This window comes from Saimiri boliviensis, chromosome 17, assembly GCF_048565385.1.
Source record: "Saimiri boliviensis isolate mSaiBol1 chromosome 17, mSaiBol1.pri, whole genome shotgun sequence".
In the NCBI taxonomy this organism is placed as follows: domain Eukaryota; kingdom Metazoa; phylum Chordata; class Mammalia; order Primates; family Cebidae; genus Saimiri; species Saimiri boliviensis.
Window position 1 is genome coordinate 40984660 of NC_133465.1, and position 24127 is coordinate 41008786.

Here is a 24127-nt window from a genome sequence, read left to right on the forward strand (position 1 = left end):
AACAATCTTGCACAAAGGTCACCTCAGTCTTACACAAAAAAATACTTCTGTGCGGACATCTGCGCAGCAACTGCCTGTCCAGCCCTGGATGGTTGCCACCCTTGCTTTTGATCCTTGCAGCCGAGGATGACTATTTCAAGACAACATATGTAACCCTCATTTTACCTTTAAAAATCCTTGTCTTCCTGGCTGGGCGCGGTGGCTCACACTTGTAATCCCTGCACTTTGGGAGGCCGAGGCAGGTGGATCACCTGAGGTCAGAAGTTCGAGAGCAGCCTGGCCAACATGATGAAACCCCCATCTCTACTAAAAATACAAAAATTAGCCAGGCATGGTGGCACCCGCCTGTAATCCCAGCTACTCAGGAGGCTGAGGCAGGAGAATCGCTTGAACCCAGAAGGCAGAGGTTGCAGTAAGCCAAGATCATGCCACTGCACTCCAGCCTGGGCAACAGAGCAAAACTCCATCTCAAAAAAAAAAAAATCCTTATCTTTCTTTGCCCCCCTGAATATGCCCGTAGTTTACTGTGGCATGCATATTCCTTGTTGCTTATTCCCGATTAAACTCATTATACCTGAAGAATTTTTTTCCATTTGTTATTTATGTTGACGTTTGCTATGGGAGTGACATATTTTGCTGTGACAAGAACATGGGATGTACTTCTCTCCCTTTAAGAATGTGACACCACCATACTTCCTGAGGCCCCATTTGTGAGCTACTGACCTCAACTACTGGACTCTAAAATTCAGTCACGCACTGCAAAATGATGTTGTGGCTTATGATGGATGGCATATACGACAGCGGCCCCATAGGATTATACTGGAATACTGGGCTGGGCACGGTGGCTAATGGCTGTAATCCCAGCACTTTGGGAGGCCAAGGTGGGCAGATCACAAGGTCAGGAGATTGAGACCATCCTAGTTAACACAGTGAAACCCTGTCTCTACTAAAAATACAACAATTAGCCGGGCGTGGTGGCCTGTAGTCCCAGGTACTCGGGATACTGAGGCAGGAGAATCGCTTGGACCTGGGAGGCAGAGGTTGTGGTGAGCTGAGATCATGCCACTGCACTCCAGCCTGGGTGACTGAGTGAGACTCCATCTCAAAAAAAAAAAAAAGATACTGTAATACTGTATTTTTACTATAGCTTTTCTACGTTTAGCTATGTTCAGATACACGAATACTTACGATGGCCTACAGGATTTGGGACAGTGACATGCTGTCCAGGTTTGCAGCCTAGGTACAATTGGCAGTGCCACATAGCTTAGGTATGTAGTAGACGCTACCACCTAGCTTTGTGTAAGCGCACTTGATGATGTCTGCACAATGACAAAATCACCCGAAGTATTTCTCAGAATGTGTTCCCGAGATTAAGCATTGCATGACTGTACAGATAAACCCAAGAGTTTGACAGACACTTTGAGACCTTGGGCTGTGGCAGGGCTACACGCTGTCTGAGTGCTTCTCTGAAGATTGAGAGCTCAGGCTGCGCTAAGGACACACCCAATTAACCTTTGAGCTAATTTCCACAGCTTCAACCAACTCTGGTACACCCTCTAGCATAGTCAAGCCACCTAGCGGAGAATCTAGTGGAGAATCTCTCCTCTAAAGGTAGCCTCAAGCTTCAGCTAGACTTTACTTCCCACGGAGGCTTGCTTTCATCCTAAGTGAGCAATCAAACTTTAATAATTGGACTCCAGCAGATTGGAACTCCCTCACTATGTGGCTAAGGGACCTCCTCCATTGAATGTATTTGTTTTCTCATTCTGCCCGCTTTAAGAATGTGAACAACAACAACGATAAAATCTCTTTGTATGGCAATAAACCGTGTGATTCGTGAAATCATACTTTGATCATCTCATTATTATTATTGTTGTTATTATTTTGAGATAGAGTCTCACTCTGTGGCTCAGTCTGGAGTGCAGTGGCATGATCTCAGCTTACTATAACCTCTGTCTCTCGGGCTCAAGAGATCCTCCTGTTTCAGCTCCCTCAAGTATCTGGAACTACAAGCGGGCACCACCATACCCGGCTAATTTTTGTATTTTTGGTAGAGACAGGGCTTATGATGGGTGGCATATAGCCATGTTGCCCAGGCTGTTCTTGAACTCCCAGGCTCAAGTCATCTACCTGTCTGAACCTCTCAAAGTGCTGGGATCACAAGAGTGAGCCACCACTCCTGGCCATCCTTATTTTAATCATACAAGACAGTATGATTCCATATGTATGAAATGTCCAGAATAGTCAATTCTATAGACAGAAAGCAGATTAAGTGGTTGCTTAGGGCAGAGAGAGATAAGAAGACAGAGAGATAATAGCTACAAGGGCATAGGGTAACTCTGTGCAGTGATGAAAATGTTCTACAGTTGACTATAGTGATGTTTGTACATATCTGTGAATATACTATAAGTGAATTTGACTCTTACTGCAGCCTCTGCTTCCCGGGTTCGGGTGATTCCCCTGCCTTAGCCCCCTGAGTGGCTGGGATTGCAGGTGCAGACCACCATGCCTGGCTGATGTTTGCGTTTTTAGTAGAGATGGGGTTTCACTGTGTTGGTCAGGTTGGTCTTGAACTCCTGACATAGTGATCCATCTGCCTCGGCCTCCCAAAGTACTGGGATTGCAGGCATGAGCCACCGCGCCCGGCCACAAGTCTCATTTTTACAAAGCTTGAAGAAGACCTGCCCCAAAGCACAAGGTACAGAGCTGAAGTTTAATGTGTCTTTTGAATTTGACTCCAAGCTTCAGGCATTTTCTATTTCAACACCCCAGATCTGAGTGGATAGCTGGGAAGAGATAATCTACTGAAAACGGGACAAAGTGCTCCATGATGGAAGCACCTAGCTGCCCTCAGCAGGGACTGTGACCAGGCCAGGAAGTGACAGATGACAAGCATCAGATGACATCGAGGACTTCCTGAAGCCAAGGACACCTAGGGGTGGGTGTGGCCTCCCTCAGTAAGCTGCCTCCTAAAACTGGGTGCTTTCCACCCCCATCCACTGACTTCCTCCCACTTCACTTATTATCTGGCCAGAAGGCTGTCACCTGGTCCATCAGACACAGAAAGAACTAGAGAAAAGGCCATGTGCCTCCACCAGCCTCAGGCCAAGCTCTTATTCTGGCTGGGCCATGTGGTGGGCTTGAACAAGGCTCTGCCTGCCTTGTCTGAGGAGCAGTGGGAAGAGGGTTCAGAAGGCCGGAGAGAAAGAACTCCTAGATGATGCTGGAAGACTCAGCCTGTGGCCCAGACTTGCCCAGGACTGGCTAAGACTCCAAATTCAGGCTCTTCCCCTTCTGCTGAGGCCCTCTGGGTCTATCCTGAGCCCCTACTTCCTCCTGCTCACACGCAACCATTCAGGATCTCACAGAGCTCAGGATCTCTCGGAGCTGCCTGGGACAGTGCCAGAATTTTACATTTCAGAGAGTGCTTTAAACTGGTCAAGAAAGAAGTGCATCTTTCTAAAAATTTGCTGAGAGATAAAAAAAAAAAAAGAAGAAGGGCAAGATGGTCTCACTCTACTACACACCCTGAGGACAGCAGCAGGAGGTGAGTGTGCTTGCCTGTGGGCCCAGAGCTGGCACAACCATGAACAGGTCTGTCAAGCCGCTGCATTCAACCAGCCTTCAGATATGAATCAGGATGTGTCTGGACCAGCCAGAGCTGTTACCGATGTTTAGCTCACAGAACCTACATAGGTACAGAAACCACTGACACCAAAGGCACAAAATAACACAACACTAATTATTCCTAGAAATGATAAACACTGCAACCATCTCAGAAGCACCAGCACTTTGGGAGGCCGAGGCGAGTGGATCACGAGGTCAAGAGATCAAGACCATCCTGGTCAATATGGTGAAACCCCGTCTCTACTAAAAATAAAAAAAATTAGCTGGGCATGGTGGCACGTGCCTGTAATCCCAGCTACTCAGGAGGCTGAGGCAGGAGAATTGCCTGAACCCAGGAGGCGGAGGTTGCAGTGAGCAGAGATCGCGCCATTGCACTCCAGCCTGGGTAACAAGAGCGAAACTCCGTCTCAAAAAAATAAATAAATAAAATGAATATACTATAAGCCACTGAATGTACACTTAAAAAGTAATGCACATAAACCACTCTTAGGCATATATCCAACAGAAATCAAACATGTGCTCACCAAAAGACAGGTATTAGGATATTTGTATCATTTCCAATATGGAAACTACCCAAATGTCCATCAACAACGAAATAAATGGTGACTTCTTTGTAATTATACAGTAATGAGAGCAAAGGAACTATGATTACACCCAGAAATGTGAATGAATCTCATAAAAATAACGTTTAATGAAAGAAGGCAGATTTTAAAAGGTATATTGTCTAATTCCATTTATATGTACCAAATAGGTAAAACTAATTTATGCTATTAGAAGTCAGGAGAGTGGTCAGGTGGTGTGAGTCAGTGACTTAAAGAAGTCACAAGGGAACTCCTGGTTTCTTTTCATGTTCTGTGTCTTGATTTGAGTGCTGGTTATGTGGGTGTATTCAGTTTATCAAAAGTGCATCCAGTGGGCCTTAAAATATGTGTACTTTTCTGGCTAGGTATGGTGGCTCACACCTGTGATCCCAGTACTTTGGGAGGCCGAGGCAGGTGGGTCACTTGAGGTCAGGAGTTCAAGACCAATCTGACCAACAAGGTGAAACCCCGTCTCTACTAAAAATACCAAATTTAGCCAGGCATAGTGGTATGTGCCTGCAATCCCAGCTACTCGGGAAGCTGAGGCAGGAGAATCGCTTGAACTCGGGAAGCAGAGATTGCAGTGAGCTAAGATTGTCTCAAAAAAAAAAAAAAAAAAAAAACCGCTATACTTTTCTGAATCTGTCATATACTTCAATACGAGGTTAAAAAACCTTCTAGGGCTTAAGTTACTTCCAGTATAGTCATAATTAATAAACTAAATTTACAAGATTGTAGCATCTATTCAACATTCTGTCAGAAAGACAAAAGCAGCACATAGCATGTCTGTGCAAATTATATACATTAATGAATCAAGCTGGGCAAGCCGAGAAAACACATCTGTTCATGATATCTAAATTACTCAAGAAAATAAACAGTCCTATTGAATGTCCTGGGCTTTTCCTTCCTGAGGATGTGTTCTCTGGACAGTCACAGTACAATCTGACTGTTAGCCCTGCCAACCTGTCTCAGACGTGGATGCATACTCTGCAGGTTCAGGAGCACAGAGCAGCTGATGACACAGAATTTCTCATTTAGAGTATGGCTTACCGAATGCAAGGCTCTAGCAAGATCCAGAGGGCAGCTTTACAACGTAATTTTTTATAATTTTTTTTTTTTTGAGACAAAGTCTCACTCTGTCGCCTAGGCTGGAGTGCAGTGGCATGATCTCAGCTCACTGCAACCTCCTCCTCCTGGGTTCAGGTGATTCTCGTGCCTCAGCCTCCCATGTCGCTGGGATTACAGGTGCCCACCACCATGCCCAGCTAATTTTTGTATTTTTAGTATAGTTTTCTTTTTCTTTTTTTTTAAGATGGAGTTCTGCTCTTGTTGCCCACGCTGGAGTGCAATGGCACGATCTCAGCTCACCACAACGTCCTTCTCCTGGGTTCAAGCGATTCTCCTGCCTCAGACTCCCGAGTAGCTGGGACTACAGGCATGTGCCACCACACCCATCTAATTTTCATGTTTTTAGTAGAGACAGGGTTTCTCCATGTTGGTCCGGCTGGTCTCGAACTCCCGACCTCAGGTGATCCACCTGCCTTGGCTTCCCAAAGTGCTGGGATTATAGGCATGAGCCAACGCACCTGGCCAGTAGAGTTTTTTTTAGCAGGTTTTTTTTCCCCCATCAGTCATGCTCAAAGTTGCTATTCTAAGTCTTCTATCTGCCACTAATTTAAGATAACACTGCTGGGTTGTGTTATTTCATACTAGTTTATTTAGGGGTTCCATTTTCACTCCTCAATAGATTTTATGTATTTCTCATAAGCTTCTTAACTCATAATTTCATCTAGTGCTGAAGGGTTACTCAGTGTCGTCTTGATCGGCCAACCATCTTCGTAACAAAATTTGTTTACGAGTCCTGGATTTTCTGCAACAGCTTCATTAATTTCAGGTACTTCTCCTGATAAAGGAGAACAGAGCTCACTAGCAGCTTTCACACTTTCCAAAGCACCAAACTCATCTTGTTTGTTCAATTTTGTCCCAACTTCAAGCACACTACAGTAAACAACATCTCCCAATGCTTCCTGTGCAAAATTGCTGATTCCCGCTGTTCCAATATCATTTTCTGTTGTTGTCCATTCATGTTTCTCTATGAATTTACACGCCGAGAGCAGAGCCAGTCCCAAGAACAGCATCCGGATGACACCAGCCCCCAGCTGCCAGGCCCTCAGCAGGCAGGGCGCAGCAGGTGCCAGGACTGCGCACAGGCTACAGAGCACAGCCCGCATGCTCAGACCACTTGCATTGCCATGTTCACAGCATAATATGTGTATGTGTGTGTATATATATATATATATATATATATATATATATATATATATTTTTTTTTTTTTTAAAGATGGGGTCTTGTCCTGAAAGCCTAGGCTGGAGTGCAGTGGCGTGATCACAGCTAACTGCACCCTCGACCTCCCAATTTCAAGCGATCCTCCTATCCCAGCCTCCTGAGTAGCTGGGACCACAGGCATGCACCAGCAGACCTGAATAATTTTTTAAAAAAAAATTTTTTTGGTAGAGTCAGGGTGTCTCCCTATATTGCCCAAGCTAGTCTTGACCTCCTGAGCTCAAGCAATCTTCCTGCCTTGGCCTCCCAAAGTGTTGGGATTACAGGCGTGAGCCACCATGCCCAGCCTGTAGACACATCTGATGACAAGTCAAAAATGTAATGAGTCTGCTTTATGAAAAAGATAAGCACTCTCAGAGGGAAAGGCAGAGATGGGTACATTGCAGGGTATCTAAAAAGAAGAGAAAAAGAACACTGAGTATCTACTCTGCAATGCGATCATACAGGTTTTCAAGGCAAATTGTCCCAGCAATTTGCAGGAGACATGGACTTTTATTTTGGTTTTAAAGATGGAGAACATTGTCTACGGCCATACCACCCTGAAAGCGCCCGATCTCGTCAGATATCGGAAGCAAAGCAGGGTCGGGCCTGGTTAGTACTTGGGTGGGAGACTGCCTGGGAATACCGGGTGCCGTAGGCTTAAAAAAAAAAAAAAAAAAAGATGGAGAACATTGAGACGAAAACATTAAACAACTGGTCCAAGACATTGCTAAAAAGGTTGATGAACAGCCTCACGTAAGTCAGACATGGTGGCTCATGCCTGTAATCCCAGTACTTTGGGAGGCCGAGGTGGGAAGATTGCCTGAGTCCAGGAGTTCAAGACCAGCCTGAGCAATGCAGTAAGATCCTGTCTCTATGAAAAATTTAAAAATTAGCCAGGGGTAGTGGCATGCACCTGTGGTCTCAACTACTCAGGAGGCTGATGCAGGAGGATAACTTGAGCCCAGGACTTAAAGGCTGCAGTAAGCTATGATCACACCACAGCACTCCAGCCTGGGCAAGGGTGAGACCCAGTCTCTTAAAAACAAAAAAGCCCACATCATCATTGCAAACACTTTTTCACTAAAACAGACAAAGTGACACTTACACACAGAAGACAATAATGAGGCCGGGCGCTGTGGCTCACGCCTGTAATCCCAGCTCTTAGGGAGGCAGAGGCGGGAGGATAGCTTGAGCCCAGGAGTTCGAGACCTGCCTGGGCAATATAGCGAGACCCCGTTCTCCACAAAAAGGAAAAAAACAAAAAGACAAAAAAAAAAATAAGCGTAAAAAAAAGAAGACAATAATGACCAAATCTGCCACAAAGTCACAGAAGATGGAAGACATATGACCAGTAAAATATGGATATTATGATGCCTGCAACTTATTTTCAAATGGTGGCAAAAGTGTGTGTGTGTGTTTACAGAGAGAAAGTGTGGGGGCTGAGGAAGATATCTGATTTTTTAGTGGTTTATATTTCTTTTCTTTTCTCTCTCTTTTTTTTTTTTTTTTTTTTTTTTTGTGACACAGAATCTCACTGAGTAGCCCAGGATGTAATATAGTGTCGCCATCTCGGCTCACTGCAACGTCTGTCTCCCCTTCAAATGATTCTCCTGCCTCAGCCTCCCGAGTAGCTGGGACTACAGGCATGCACCCCCATACCCAGATAATTTTTTTGTGTTTTTAGTAAAGATGAGGTTTTGCCATGTTGGCCAGGCTACTCTCAAACTCCTGTCCTCAAGTGATCCGCCCACCCAAAGTGCTGATTACAGGTGTGAGCCACTGTGCCTAGCCAGTAGCTGATATTTCAAAGTCATTTCCTTTTGATCATTTATCTAAATTATTATACTACCAGGGCCAAAAAGCTGCTATTGCAAAAATCATATATATACACACACATAAATATATATATATATATAATAATTCAACCTGTCTGACACTGTAATAAATGACACATTATGAGAAGAGAAAATACAATAAATCAGTAATCCTCTACCCAAACCAAAGATTGCTGTCTTTCTAGAGGAGTCTAAGTTTAATTTCAAATTTCCATGATAGGCACTTTTGTCAAAGAATAGGCAGTACTAGAAAGCAGTTGCATCTATGTAAGAGTTCATTCTTATAACCCCCATAAGTTCGTGTTTGTGCTGGCTTTATGCAGTCAGTGGGAGAGGTTATTTTAGGATACACTACAGCACTAGATTATCACGCTGCATTCAATAGGGCCTAAATAAAGCTCCCCAAGTAGAGAAGATTAATAAAACAGCTATGAATTTCAACATAAAAACAAGAGTTACTGATTATATGGAATGTTGGCAAGGATGTGGAGAAATATATGGAGTGTAAATTGGTATGAGATTTTTTAGAAGACAGTAAGTACAGAAGCAGGAAGCCTAAGAAACTTACACTTCAGCATGCCTCCCAGCCTGGCCCCTGCCTACCACCCTAGTGCTGGGAGTTCCTGGAAACTGGAGAAGGAAGGCTGGCTGCAAATCAAGAAGCATTCATCTGTCAGCATTTCTGACAAATCGCTTAAAGAGAGCTCAAAAGAGAATCTTCAAGCTCCAAGCAATTTGCAGCAAATTCTTTTCTTATTCCAAATCCATCTTCAGTTTGCACAAAATCTGATACTTAAGGGGTTTTTTTATTCTTGTTTAGAAAGAGGGCATCCCAAACTGTGCTAGCTTCAGAACCTAATCTGGATCCCTTCTGATTTGATAATATCTCTTAACATTTTTAATACGCATACCTTTTGAAAACTTGGCAATTCTGCTTCTAGGGATCTATTCTGAAAAACAAGAACAAACAAACCAACAGGCCTAAAAAATGCCTAAAGGTATGAGGTATGATTAGAGACATTAATTGCTGCTTAGCAAAGAACTGGGAAAAAACTACTCCTATGAGTAAGAGATTAGATAACTAAATTAGAGAGCATATACAATACGATACTACGCCATTAAAAAATGAAGTCGTGGCCGGGCAAATGGCTCACAGCCTATAATTCCACCACTTTGGGATGCCAAGGCAGGCAAATCGCTTGAATTCGGGAGCTCAGTTCAGCCTGAACAACATATTGAGACCCCATCTCTACAAAAAAATAAACAGCCACGTGTGGTCCCAGCTGTTCGAGAGACTGAGGCAGGAGGTTCGCCTGAGCCTAATAAGTCAAGGCTGCAGTGAGCCATGAATGTGCTACTGCATGCCAGCCTGGGTGACTGAGAAAGACCCTCTCTCTAAAACAAAACTCAACTAAAAGGCCAGAGTGGTGGCTCATGCCTGTAATCCCAGCACTTTGGGAGACTGAGGCAGGAGGATCACTTGATTCCAGTAGTTTGAGATCAGCCTGGGCAATGTGGCAGATCCTGTCTCTACCAAAAAAAAAAAAAGTTTTGTCTTGTTTTGTTTTTGTGGACAGAGTTTCACTCTTGTCATCCAGGCCGGAATGCAGTGATCTCAGATCTCATAGATCTCAGCTCACTGCGACCTCCGCCTCTGGGGTTCAAGTGATTCTCCTGCCTCACCCTCCTGAATAGTTGGGACTACAGGTGTGCACCAGCACACCAGGCTAATTTTTGTATTTTTAGTAGAAACAGGGTTTCGCCATGTTGGCCAGGCTGGTCTTGAACTCCTGACCTCAGGTGATCCACCCGCCTCGGCCTCCCAAAGTGCTGGGATTACAGGCGTGAGCCACCTGGCCCAGTCAAAAAATGTTTTTAATTCGCCGGGCATGGTGGTGGGTGCTTATGTCCCAGCTACTTGAGAGGCTAAGGTAGGACAACTGCTTGAGCCCACAAGGTCGAGGCTGCAGTAAGCCATGATTATGCCACTGCACTCCAGCTTGGGAGACAGAGTAAGGTCCTATCTCAAGAAGAATAAAATAAAATAAAAAGGAGACACTATATTTAGTGACATGGAAAAAGTCTAATGTACTGTGGGTGAAAAAGCAGATTTCAGAAAAATGGAGCTGATGTTTATTTCTGTGTCCTGATGCCAGCTCTCTTCTAAAGACCCTGCATGCCTTATCTACCGTGATCTTCATAACCACTCCCTGACCAAGACACAGACCCATTTAACAGATGAGGGAATGAGGCTCCAAGAAAGGCAGCGCCTCCCTCAAAGCCACAGAGCATGTAAACAGCCAACCTGGAATTAAAACCCAGGACGGTCTGGCTCCCAAGACCCCAGCGCAGTACGAGTCTTTTAAGACTTCTGACTTAAAAGGACCTCCAGGCCAGGCATGGTGGCTCAGGCCTGTAAGCTCAGCACTTTGAGAAGCCAAGGTGTGTGGATTGCTTGAGCCCAGAAATTAGAGACCAGCCTGGGCAACATGGTGAAACCCCATCCCTACAAAAAACACAAAAAACATTTAGCTGGATATGGTGATGCCTACCTGTGGTCCCAGCTACGGGGGAGGCTGAGTTGGGAGGATCACCTGAGCCTGGGGAGCTCGAGGCTGCAGTAAGCAGAGATCGTGCCACTGCACTCCAGCCTGGGTGTCTCATATGATTCTCACATTACTCTCGAGCCATTTCTTTTTAAGGGTAAAGAAACAAGAGGTTCATTTTCCTAAGGTTCTGACCCTGATGGATGGCAAACCTGGACGCATTTCTGGGTGCACTGCTCTCTGCTCTGCAGCCCCTCCTCAGCCTGCCCTGTGGGCCCTTACAGACATGAGCCACCACACCTGGCCTTTAGTTTAGTTTTGTTTCAAGCACTGCTGGCATGAACTGGCTGGCAGGGAGCCCTCTGAGTGCCTCCGGCCCCTGGGGAATCTCTCCTGGGACAGCCCCTTCAACAGCCGTCCCTACTTGGCCTTCCCCTTGGCAGCCCTTGAGCACACACTGACTCTTCCACCATCTCCCTGTGGTATCTGTTTTCCTTTGCTGCCTGTTCTCTCATTGTTCTGCTCTCGTGAGCCAGCTCACCTCTCCTGGCACCAACCCATAGTGGCTCTGTGCCCTACCTGTGCAGCCACCTGGTCGGACACACATGGAAAGCCTCCTGCCCCAGCTTTAGCCCTGCCCAGCCCAGCCTTGCCTACCAGCAGGAACTGAGTAATAAACATGAGACGGCTGGTTCAGGGCAATGCAGGTGAAATAGCAGTGGCATTCTGTGACGCTCAGGACTGGCAACTAAAGTCAGGGGCTAGAGGTCACTGTGGATTGCATAGTTCTGACACGGTCTGATAGAGACCATGGGCACATGTGGTGGTGCACACCTGTGGTTGTGGGAGCCCTGGTTAGCAGGAAGGGAGCCCTGATTGGCAGGGAGGCTTGCAAATGCCTGTGCAAACGGGTCTGCAATGGAGAATCTACAGGGGAGAAGCTGTTTGTTTGCCTCCCGTTACATATTACCTGCTGGGTGGAGGTTCTTGGAACCTGGACCAGAGGTTCACAGGTGGGTGCTGCCCCTTCCAGGGACTGGAATTGCCTCAGGCCCTGGGAAAGGCCTCTTCAGGAGCCGTTGGGGAGGGAGGATCAAGGACTCAGAATCTTGACTTGTAAAAGGCCCAGAGAACTGCAGAACAGCCCCAGGCCACCCACTGCTTCCTGGGGAGGGTACCATACTAGCTAGCTGCCAGTGAGGCTTTCAAAATGAAATTGAACGGCCAGGCGCGGTGGCTTACACCTGTAGTCTCAGCACTTTGGGAGGCCGAGGTGGGTGGATCACCTGAGGTCAGGAGTTTGAGACTAGGCTGGGCAACATGGTGAAACTACATCTCTACTGAAAACACAAAAATTAGCTGGGTATGGTCGCATGCGCCCGTAATTCCAGCTACTTGGGAGGCTGAGGCAAATGAATCACTTGAACCCGGGAGGCGGAGGTTGCAGTGAGCTGAGATCACTGCATTGCACTCCAGCCTAGGCAAGAGTGAAAGCCCATCTCAGAAAAAAAAACAAAAACAAAAAAACCTAACTTTGAGTAAGTTTCACATTTTATAGAAGCAAAAATAAAATGAATCACAGACTTAAGTGTAAAATGCAAAACTTAAAAAAAATTATAAAATCATCTGGATCTAGAGCTAGGCAAAAAGTTCTTAGACTTGACATCAAATACATGATCCATTAAAAACAAACAAATAACAAAGAAACCCACTGAGAGCTGGGTGCAGTGGCATGCACCTGCAGTCCCAGCTACTTGGGAAGCTGAGGCAGGAGGATCACTTGAGCCTGGGAGGTTGAGGCCACACTGAACCGTGGTTGTACCACTGCACTCCAGCTCTGGGGTCACAGAGTGAGACTCTGTTTCAAAAAAAACAAAAAAGGATTAAAAATTTTTTTGGCCAGGCGCGGTGGCTCACGCATGTAATCCCAGCACTTTGGGAGGCCGAGTCAGGTGGATCACAAGGTCAAGAGATCGAGACCATCCTGGTCAACATGGTGAAACCACATCTCTACTAAAAATACAAAAAATCAGTTGGGCATGGTGGTGCATGCCTGTAATCCCAGCTACTCAGGAGGCTGAGGCAGGAGAATTGCCTGAACCCAGGAGGCAGGGGTGGCGGTGAGCCGAGATCACGCCATTGCACTCCAGCCTGGGTAACAAGAGCGAAACTCCGTCTCAAAAAAACAAACAAAAAACAAACAAACAAACAAAAACACTTAGCCATGGTGGTGCACACCTGTAGTCCCAGCTATTTGGGAGGCAGAGGTGGGCACATCACCTGAGCCTGGAAGGTCAAAGCTGCAGTGAGCCCTGGCCACACCACTGCACTCCAGCTCGGGAGACAGAGTAGCCTGAAAGGAGGCATCCATGCTGCAGGTTTTTCTTTGGAATAGCTGGACAGAGACCACAGGAGAAGAGTGCCCAGGAGTCAGGGATGGGGGCTGATTCAAGACACTTGTCCCTTGATAGGATTACTAAAATACATACAAGCCTAGATCTTGGTTTTCTAGGATGAAAACCTTTGATGTAGTGGAGTGCCCATGATGGTGTGTGCCTGTAATCCCAGCTACTCAGGAGGCTGGAGAAGGAGGATTGTTTGACTACAGGAGTTTGAGACTAGCCTTAGGAATGTAGCAAAACCTGCATCTCAAAAAAGAAAAATGTATTTAAGTGTGTGTGTGTGTGTGTGTGTGTAAAACAAAACTTGACGTTTCTCTTTGCTCAGAGGACTACAGAATTACAGAATGTCAGAAAGTTAGGAAGGCTGCATACTCAGAATTCATAAGAAACCAAGTGAAATTCATACAGGTAAGAAGCCTGTATACTTCAAATCACAGCCCTGTTGGTTAAAGGATCAGGCTCAAACTCCAGCCTCTTTAGAAATCACAGAATGTTCCCAGAAAGGGAGAGCACATCTTGTCCAAACAGGCTATTTTACAAAGAAACTAAAGTCCGCAGAGGTTAACTTGTCTAAAGCCACACTGAGTTAGCAGTGGTAGGCCTGGGGTTTGGTTCCTGTCCGCTACCTCCCAAATAGAGGAAAACCTGCGTATCACTGGGGTTTACAAAGCACGATTTGTAAGCTAGAAATACAATATGTTTAGTTCTAAAGGGAGAGGCACTGGCAGAATTGTTCACACCCTTCATCATTGGACACTCCCACAGGCAAGGCCAACCCAGATGAAATTACAGCCTGCATGTTGGCTTGTTGAATGTACGACCAGCTTTATTCCCATCTTCAGCCTAAGCTCAGGCCTGTCCTCCCATCTCCAGCAGCCCCATTTCTGCTTAGGCAGTTTCCTCTGCTGGAACCTTCTCCCTCCCACTTCCCAGACACAGTTACTATGCTGTGGGCCTTGGTTGGTGTCGATGTAAGAATGGGCCAAGCTATCCTTACACAAGCATTCCCATAAAATATGTCACAACTAGGACATGTTGCTCACTGATCCAGGTAATGAGTCCTTGGCATCAAAGTGTGTGTTCAGCATTTTCTTATGTGCTCATTCATTTAATCCTCACAACACACTACTTACACAGAAGAAAAGTCAAGACCAGGTGTGGTGGCTCACACCTGTAATCCCAGCACTTTGGGAGGCTGAGGCAGGCAGGTAACTTGAACTCAGGAATTCAAGATCAGTCTGGGCAACATGGCAAAACACTGTCTCTAAAATAAAAAATAAAAATAAAAATAAAAAAATTAGCTAGGCATTGTGGTGCATGCCTGTAGTCCCAGCTACTGGGGAGGCTGAGATAGGAGGATCACTCAAGAGTTCGGGGCTGTAGTGAGCTGTGATTGTGCCACTGCAATCAGCCTGGGTGACAGAGTGAGACCCCCGTCTCAACCAAAAAAAAAAAGAAGAAAAAACAAATCAAGTTCAACTTAAGTAAAAAACTACTCAGTTAGAAAGTGGTTCATTTGAATCCAGACCTGCCTGCCTTCAAAGTTTCTATCTGCAGATTGAAGTAAAATAGAGGCTGTCCTCAGCAGCTCACACCTATAATCACAGCACTTTAGGAGGCCAAGGCAGGAGGATCACTTGAGTGCTTGAGGCAGGAGTTTGAGACCAACTTGGACAATACTGCATAACCCTCATCTCTATAAAAAATTTAAAAATCTCAATAACAGGTGTCAAAAAAAATTATCTGGGTATGGTGGCATTTGCCTGTAGTCCTATTACAGAGGCTGAGATGGGAGGATGGCTTGAGACCAGAAATTTGAGGTTATAGTGAACTATGATCACACCAAGGTTCATAATGATTCAAGCACAAGTGAGATTTTTTTTTCTTTTCTTTTCTTTTCTTTTCTTTTTCTTTTTCTTTTTTTTTTTTTTTTTTTTTTTTTTTTTTTTTTTTTTTTGAGATGGAGTCTTGCTCTGTACCCAGGGTGGAGTACAGTAGCATGATCTCTGCTCACTGCAACCTTCACCTCCTGGGTTCTGCTCACTGCAACCTCCACCATCCAGGTTTAAGCAATTCTCCTGCCTCAGCCTCCCCAGTAGCTGGGACTACAAGTGCCTGCCCCCTCACCCTAATTTTTGTATTTTTAGTAGAGACAGGGTTTCACCATGTTGGCCAGGATGGTCTTGATCTCTTGACCTCATGATCTGCCCACCTTAGCTGCCCAAAGTGCTGGGCTTACAGGTGTGAGCTACCGCGCCTACCCTCTTTTTTTTTTTTTTTTTTTTTTTGAGATGTTGCACAGGCTTGAGTGCAATGGCACAATCTTGGTTCATTAAAACCTCCACCTCTCGGGTTCAAGCAATTCTCCTGCCTCAGCCTCCCAAGTAGCTGGGATTATAAGCACACGCCATCATGCCTGGCTAATTTTTTGTATTTTTCGTAGAAAAAAATACATGTTAGCCAGGCTGGTCTCAAGCTCCTGACCTCAGGTGATCTACCTCCTTGGCCTCCCAAAGTGCAAAGATTACAGGAGTGAGCCACTGCACCTGGCAATTCAAGTACCAGTGAGATTTCATGGAAGTACAGAAGCTTCAAGCTGCAGACTTAACCTTTCAGGAGTCTGGATTAAACCCAGCCTCTCTGAGAAGTCTCCTTCTCCCATTTCCACAAATCAGATTCCTCCTCCTTTGACTGACATCCTTAATGGTACTGCAAACATTCTGCCTTAAATCAGTGTGCCTACGGTCTTCCCCTGTAGACTCCTTCTAGGAAAATAGCTCTATTAGTGAAAACAAGCTCATTCATCTTTTTATCACCTTTACAACCTTCACAGTCAACTGCAACAGCCTACAGCATTTCAGGTAGAGGAGGGTAACTAAAACAGATGTGTACCATTCACTGATCCAGCAGCCAAGTTCAGAGTTATTTTCTATTGCTACATTTAGACTGGAGGATCCCCAGTGGAATGCGTAGGTATATTGTTACCAAATCATTTAGTACCAAATCACTTACAATCTATTTATTGTAACTATTTATGGTTACCACCCAAATCACTTCCAGGCTTAATAGAGACAGCATTTTGTAGTTTTCCATGTGTGTTTAAGTCGTTGGTCACAAGAACAGAAAAACAGCTCAGAGCTGTCTGAGCTATGTGAAGTGTGCGAAACTTATCAAGCCCAGAGAGATACGAGTGTGGGACTTCCCTCCCTTCCCAGGGGTAATTGTTTAAAGGCATTTTGCTCTTGACTAGCTGCTTCACCCATTACCTTCATGTTAACGAAATTTGTGATATAAACAACAAGGTATAGCGAATCAATAGCTTATGTCATTTTAATGTACATTCTTGGTAAGTCACTTAGGAACTGCCTCTTATTTTCTTTTAAAAACCCATTTGTAACTGCTGCTGATCAGAGCATATATTCAGGGCAACTTGAGTCAATGCTCCTGGGTCGCAGTCCTCAAACTTGGCCCAGATAAACTCTCTACTTAAATAACTTTTGCCTTGCTTTTTTCCCTTAGTTCTACAGTCTCATATGATCATAGCCATTGCCACGGAGGGTGTCGGGGGGAAACCCCACAAGTGTCGAGGCAAGGGTCTGAAGCCTCAGCCTGTTCCCATATGAATATTGAATTAGAAAATAATTAGAAATATAAGCAGACAGTTATTACTATAATAATCATATATAATAATTTAGTTATTCACATATACTCAAAAAGATATATATATATATATATATATATATACTTAACATAACCTTTTAATTTTACTAATGATTATCAGGTAATGAAGCATGGAACTGAGGTGACATTGTGAACAAAGTGATCCTAAGGCAAGATGCTCTAAGCCCTCTGTCACGCCCGCATCAGGGCTGCCGGAAGGCGCCTTGGGTGTGGGCAGCACCAGCACTGGGAAGGCTCCCGATGTTTAGCCAGCTAGAGAAGGAGACGTCCAAAGTGGCTGAGACGTCTCCTTCCTGGGGGAGTTAGGAGAAAACTCCGCTTCTCCAAGCTCTTGCGGTAGGCCTGACAGCTGTCAGGGAGGCCCACAGACATTCGGGGGGCTGAAATGTCTCTACGTGATGCTGCGCTTCAGCGGTCACGTTCCGTGTCCACTTTCATGTTCCGCTTCTGCACCTGGTTCCTCTTTTTCTTAGAAGATAAGAATTTGTCATAGTAACATGAATCTTAATGCCCGTGATATTTTTGACAAGTATGAGAAAAGCGCTGATGCGTTAAGTTTTCTCCTCGCTTATCTCCAAGGCACGTGATTTACTTGACCCTATCGCTGACCACCAATGCTTCGCCCTCTCCTGCCCCCTGCTTTGTACCCAGTAAAAGTCAGAGCATCCAGGCACTCGGGCCCACTGCCACACTCCGTGCTTTGGTTGGCAGCGGATCCCTAGGCCCAAACTCTTTCTTTTTTTTTTTTTTTTTTTTTTTTGAGACGGAGTTTCGCTCTTGTTACCCAGGCTGGAGTGCAATGGCAGCGATCTCGGCTCACCGCAACATCCGCCTCCCGGGTTCAGGCAATTCTCCTGCCTCAGCCTCCTGAGTAGCTGGGATTACAGGCATATGCCACCATGCCCAGCTGATTTTTTGTATTTTTAGTAGAGACGGGGTTTCACCATGTTGACCAGGATGGTCTCGATCTCTTGACCTCGTGATCCACCCGCCTCGGCCTCCCAAAGTGCTGGGATTACAGGCTTGAGCCACCGCGCCCGGCCGGCCCAAACTCTTTCTTGGTGTCTTGTGTCTTTTATTTCCACAGTTTCTTGTCTCCATAACTGTAGAGGGGCTCACGGGACTCTGCAGGGCTGGACCCTACGGGAGGGTGGTCCACGAAGCCTGGGCCTATGTCCTCCGTTCCTACCATCAGCACTGAGTCACTGGATCCCTAGCTCTGAGCATCACACCCAATTCTGAGAGGCTTTCGCCACTGATCTCTCTGCCTTCTCGGTTCTGAGTGTTCTCAACACCCCGGATGCAGCTGCCTCATAGGCCAGCTTTAGGGGAGGTCTGGAGGAAGCCTGCTTAGCCCAGGTTTCTCCTAGATGTCCTTCCTTGGAGGTTCGCTGAAGCCCCAGGCTAACCCATCCACCTTCCTTGGGGAGGGAGGCATGTGGACAAGGGGAAGTCATTGGTGGTGAGGAGTTTTAGAGAGCAAAGGACAGCTTTTTCTTTCCTTCTGGGGAAAAAGACTCTGGGCCAGGCATGGTGGCTCACGCCTGTAATCTCAATATTTTGAGAGACTGAGGTGGGTGGATTACTTGAGGTCAGGAGTTTGAGACCAGCCTGACCAACATGGTGAAACCCCATCTCTACTAAAAATACAAAATTAGCTGGGAGGGTGGCACACACCTGTAATCCTAGCTACTCAGGAGGCTGAGGCAGGAGAATTGCTTGAACCTGGAGTCAGAGTTTACAGTGACCGGAGATCGAGCCATTTGCATTCCAGCCTGGGCAACAAGAGTGAAACGCTGCCTAAAAAAAAAAAAAAAAAAAAAAGGCCAGGCGCGGTGGCTCAAGCCTGTAATCCTAGCACTTTGGGAGGCAGAGGCGGGTGGATCACGAGGTCGAGATCAAGACCATCCTGGTCAACATAGTGAAACCCAGTCTCTACTAAAAATACAAAAAATTAGCTGGGCATGGTGGTGCGTGCCTGTAATCCCAGCTACTCAGGAGGCTGAGGCAGGAGAATTGCCTGAACCCAGGGGCCGGAGGTTGCAGTGAGCCGAGATCGCGCCATTGCACTCCAGCCTGGGTAACAAGAGCGAAACTCCGTCTCAAAAAAAAAAAAAAAAAGAAGAAGAAGAAGAAAAGAAAAGAAAGAAGAAAAAGACTCTGGACAGTCCTGCCTCAAATGAAGAGGAGGACGCCCATCAGAGCCAAGGACTGGACATGTAGCTGGACGGAAGTCAGCACCTTGGTGACCAGCTAGGAGAAAGAATTGGGTTCCAGAAAGAGGCCACCAAGGAGGGGATCCTCTCCTACCTTCAAATCAGTCAGAATTCTCACTCAGACACCAGTCAAGTGTTTCCAGGGACCAGCCCTGCCTCAAAGGAAAGGCTGAGAAGAGAAACCTTTGCATGAGTGATGAACTAACCAGCTCAGAGGTTAGGTAACATGCTGAGGTCAGGCAGCCAACAGATAGAGGAGCCAGGGCTGTGTCATCTGGGACAGTCTAACTTCAAAGTCCTTGCTCTTTTCTATCAGGCAAAACTAGCATCTGATAAGTAATGGGCCTGGGAGTTGGGCAGCAGACTGTGAGCAGATTGGAGAAAACAGGGCAAAAGTCCAAGTGCATTCCTCACCACGGCACTTACAATGCCCAGTAGTGCTCACCTTGATTTATTTCCCCTCCCATGAGGATGCAAGTTCCTGGCAGGCTGAGAACTGAGTTCTGTGGCCTCTGTATCCACAGCAGTCTAGGTGCACGACACAGAATCTGTTCTCAGGAATGTTTGCTGAAGGTTTCGGCCCTGATGCTTCTTTTATTTTTATTTTTATTTGTTTATTTTAAGACGAAGTTTGGCTCTTGTTGCCCAGGCTGGAGCGCAATGGTGCAATCTTGGCTCACTGCAACCTCTGCCACCCAGGTTCAAGCAATTATCCTGTCTCAACCTCCAGAGTAGCTGGGATTACAGGCATGTCCTATCACGCCCAGCTAATTTTGTATTTTTAGTAGAGATAGGATTTCATCATGTTGGCCAGGCTGGTCTTGAACTCCTGACCTCAAGTGATTCACCTGCCTCAGCCTCCCAAAGAGCTAGGATTGCAGGCATGAGCCACCACACTCAGGCTTTATTTCTTCTTATTATTTATTTATATTTGAGACAGAGTCTCGCTCTGTCACCCAGGCTGGAGTGCAGTGGTGCAGTCTTGGCTCACTGCAACCTCCACCTCCCAGGTTTGAGCAATTCTCCTGCCTCAGCCACCCTAGTAGCTGGGATTACCGGTACATGCCACCATGCCTCGCTGATTTTTGTATTTTTAGTAGAGATGGGGTTTCACCATGGTGGCCAAAACGGTCTCCTGACTTCAAGTGATTTACCCAACTGGGCCTCCCAAAGCACTGGGATTACAGGCATGAGCCACCCACTCAGCCTTTATTTTTATTTTTTGAATCTAGGTTTTGCTCTGCCACCCAGGCTGGAGTGCAGTGGCATGATCATGGCCCAATGCAGCCTTGAACTCCTGGGCTCAGGTGATCCTACTGCCTCTTCCTTCCAGAGTGCTGAGATTACAGACTGGAACCAGCATGTCTGGCCTGAGCCCCAAGGCTTCTGAAGGGGAAAGTAGGAGAGAAATCAGGTAAAACCACCACAGCCAAAAACGGTGCAAGCACAAGGGAGTGGAAGGAATGGCAAGCAGTTAGGCCAAACACTCAGAAAATCATCTCTCTGGATAAATGGGTCTTTTCTTGACACAGCAATAAGAATTTCTTTGAAGCTTGGTGCTCTCAGAGGTCACAGGCCTGCAGCAGGTTAAGTGACCTATTTTTTACATAGACAAAAAAGTCAAAGGTCAGAAATACTGCCAGGTGGCGGGACTTACTGTTTATTTGTTTGTTTGTTTTGTATTGGGCAGACTCCAGAGCTAGAGTAGGCCGAGAGACTCCCCTGCGGCCTGACTGGGTATGATAAAATATATACACTTTGGAGAGTAACTTTCCTTACAGTCCTCCCAGCCTGAGAGGGCACCCATGAATCCAGGGGAGAGGATTAGCGACTAGGGGGTCAGGGGAAGGCTGAACTTGCCTAGGGAGACCCTAGGAAGTAGTGAGTGACTTCCCAGGGTCACTGGGAAGAGGACTGCACTGTCTTCATCTCAATCCCATCTGCTGACCAGCCTTCTTCCACTTAGTGTTCTGAGCAAATTAGGCAGTGATTGCATGCTTTCTAGCATTCAGGAACCAGCAAGTTCAAAACGTGTGATTTCGGATTCCAGCCAAAAAAGAGTCTGCGTGTCCCTCCAACTCTTCCCTCTTAGCCTTTTTCCAAACAAAAACAAATGTAGTTCTCTGAGACACAGCTTTGTTCTGGCTTCCTCTCCCTTTTCCATGTCTGGGTCCACACTCCATCTGATGTTGAAAGTGGTGTCCTGGCCACAGACTTAGTATCTGGCCCAGCTGAGTGGTAGGACAGGCTCAGCGGTGCACCGGGCTCCCCCATGGTGATGCTGAAGCTAATAGCGCTGATAGCATCGGTGGCCTGCTCTCTGTGACTCATGCATTTTCACGGGGTCCCCCCAGGACTGGCCACACCGGGGAGGCAGCTTTACTTACTGTGCTGCTGCAGAGGCAGCGAAGCTGCTGGGAACTCACTTCCTCTATCTGCAGCTTCCATCCCACCCCCCTCGCACTGAGGACAGAGGAAAACAGGCCCAGGAGTAAGCAGCAAAGAATGAAAGTTAAGTTATTCCGCAGCTCATAAGGAGAGAGGAGACTGCTAAGTTTAGTGGCCTGGGTCAGGGAGACTGGGGCTGATCCCCAAGTTTGCCCATGAAGGGACAAGTTTGTCCAGAACTCAGAGGCAGTGTCCTGGGGGTCCAGCCCAGGCCTTGGCCCTTGCTCCTCCCCATCGGAATAGTCTCCTGAAAGCCCACAGTCCTTGCCCTCTGTGCTCATAAAGAAGAGAATCGAGAGCCTTGGACCAGAACTCCAAGTCCCTGCAGCCAGCAGCTGAAGCCCCGGTCCATCAGGCCAAGCCGGCTTTTCCTGTTGCCTAGGTGCGGTGGAGGGCGGGGGAGGGGCTGGTACCTACCCCCTCGTTGCAGAGGTCCAGAGATGGGACTTCCTAAGCTCGGCGGGACCCCCAAATTCCTCTCCCGGAGAACTGCCCCGTCCCCCCTCTTCCCGGGCCCCGTACCTGAGGGAGCGGACACCCTGCAACCTCGCTTCCTGCCATCTCCGAGAGAGGGCGGCCCGGGCCCCCAACATCCCCGGGCTCCCGGCGCATAGTCTCCCCAGGCGCAGCATCCCGCCGTAGACAGCCATGGCTCGCTTCGCCCAGCGTCCCGGCGGGAGAAAACTTTTAAAGCCGAGCCGAGGCGGGCCGGGCGCGGAGGCGGAGCAGGCGGGGAGGCGGGGAGGGTGGCCTCTGCCTATGGGGTGCGGCGGACTCGGTCCCGGAGGGTGGGGCGTGGCGAGGCGCGGCGGTGGAGACTTAGCGCGGGGCCACCTTCCCCTCGAACCCCGCGGCCCTCCCCCTCCCATCCTCGAAGAATGGCCTTGGTTTCCTCTGGATCTGAAGGCTCCAGCTGCAGCCTGAGACAGATCTTTCTCGCGACCATCCTCAGGGGTCTGGACTTTAGAGGCGCAAAAGTTTGTTGATTTCCTAGAGGGAGAGCCAGCCGCACATCCGTGTGGGGCCAGATGGCAAGGTCAAGATCCGTCCATCCCCTACCACTTTAGCTCTCGGGTCACGTGCCGGCCCGGCTGCTTGCGAGCCAGAGACCAAAGGAGCAGGCGCGAAGCGCTCTTGAGGCATGCCAACTGGAGCACAGGGCCCGCTGGTGTGGGGAGGCAGCCGTGACAAAGAGTGCCGACGGTGAGCCGCCACCGGGCCTGCTGGTGTGGGAGGCCAGATTTCAGCTTCAGAAGGGACACCAGTTGGTACCCCATCTCACAGGAGGCATCCTCCCCTCCCTCCTGGGCGCCTCTGCCTTGACCCTCTGCACAGGGTTGGGGGCGGTGCACTGTAAGGTGGCCCCAGGGACTGGGACCTGTGTATTTCATCCCCCATCTGCCTGTCTTGGGACCTGTGGCACAGTTCCCTGTGCTACCCAAGGTGTGAATAGAAAGCAACCCTATGCCTCTCCTTAGGATTCCTGAGGCCCAGGGGTGGGTGGCGTGCTAAGACCTGGGCAGAGCTGCAGGACAGAGAAGGCGATAGTCCCGCTCTGATCCTGGCTAAGAAAGGTGGCACTGGGCACCAAAGGGCAGCACGGTGTATACCTGTTCCAGATCCGCGTTGCCTCACCTAGCCATGACCCTTTCTCTAGAGAAGGAGCTGGAGAAGAACAAGGGTAGGGCCTTCCCCTCTCCTGATGGGAGATGAAGTAAACCCTGCAGGGCAGAGGAGGTGTCTGGGGGTGGAGCCTGCCTTGACAGGACCTTTGCCCTTGTTTGGGAACTATGGCTCCATTTTGATCATGAGAAGGAGTCCACCCTGAGCCTCTTTATGATCTTGAGGGTGACCTCAAATCCCCCCTGGAGCCCCAGCTCCTAGGGAGGGTCCCCACATTTCAGTTTCTGTGGGGTTGGGGCAGGAAGAGACAGAGGAACAAAGAGATCACCCAAGGCTGGGCCTGCAAGGACTGTCTCTGATAGTGGACCAGGTAATAGGGAGTGCTGGGGAATTCGAAAGTCTGGAGTCCCAGCCCTGGCTGGCAGGCTCAACCTCTAGCTTGCTGGGTGACCCCAGGTAAACTCTTGCCCCTCTCTGGGCCTATGAAGTGAGGGGTAGGTTCTGATCTTGTAGGTTTGTCCACTCTTCTGGCTAGTTTGAGGGTCAGCCGTAGAGCAGGAGACAAGAGAGTTCCTCCTTGAACTTAGCTCCAGCCTTGGCTTTTCAAGACACTGGGCTTTCCTGACCACAGATGGTGTAATCTTAGCCACCAATTTCAGGATGTCTTGTACATGCCAGGCTCTTAGGACATTTTTCTCTGACCCTCAAAAACACCTTGCAAGGAACAGGCATGCTTGGAATGTGTCTTTGGTTTTTTTTTGAAGAAACAGTCCCGAAGAGGTTCAGCCTCTGAAACAAAGGCCAAGGCTAGGCCCGTAGTCTCTTTGTGGCTTTGGGCAAGT

General features: G+C 47.6%; 1 protein-coding gene and 1 non-coding gene across 2 annotated transcripts in view; one reads left to right on the plus strand and one right to left on the minus strand.

The window, feature by feature from the left end:
- ACSF2 (acyl-CoA synthetase family member 2) overlaps positions 1-22361 on the minus strand; it is a 46778-nt gene extending 24417 nt beyond the window's left edge. The window contains exon 1 of the mRNA XM_003931272.4: positions 22185-22361. Coding sequence (XP_003931321.1) covers positions 22185-22312 — 128 coding nt within the window. The 5' untranslated portion in view covers positions 22313-22361. The remainder of the gene's footprint in view (positions 1-22184) is intronic.
- Positions 7074-7192, plus strand: LOC120367028 (5S ribosomal RNA). Its single transcript, XR_005581528.1, has one exon. It is a non-coding gene; the product is annotated as a 5S ribosomal RNA (ribosomal RNA).
- Positions 22362-24127: the final 1766 nt, after the last annotated feature.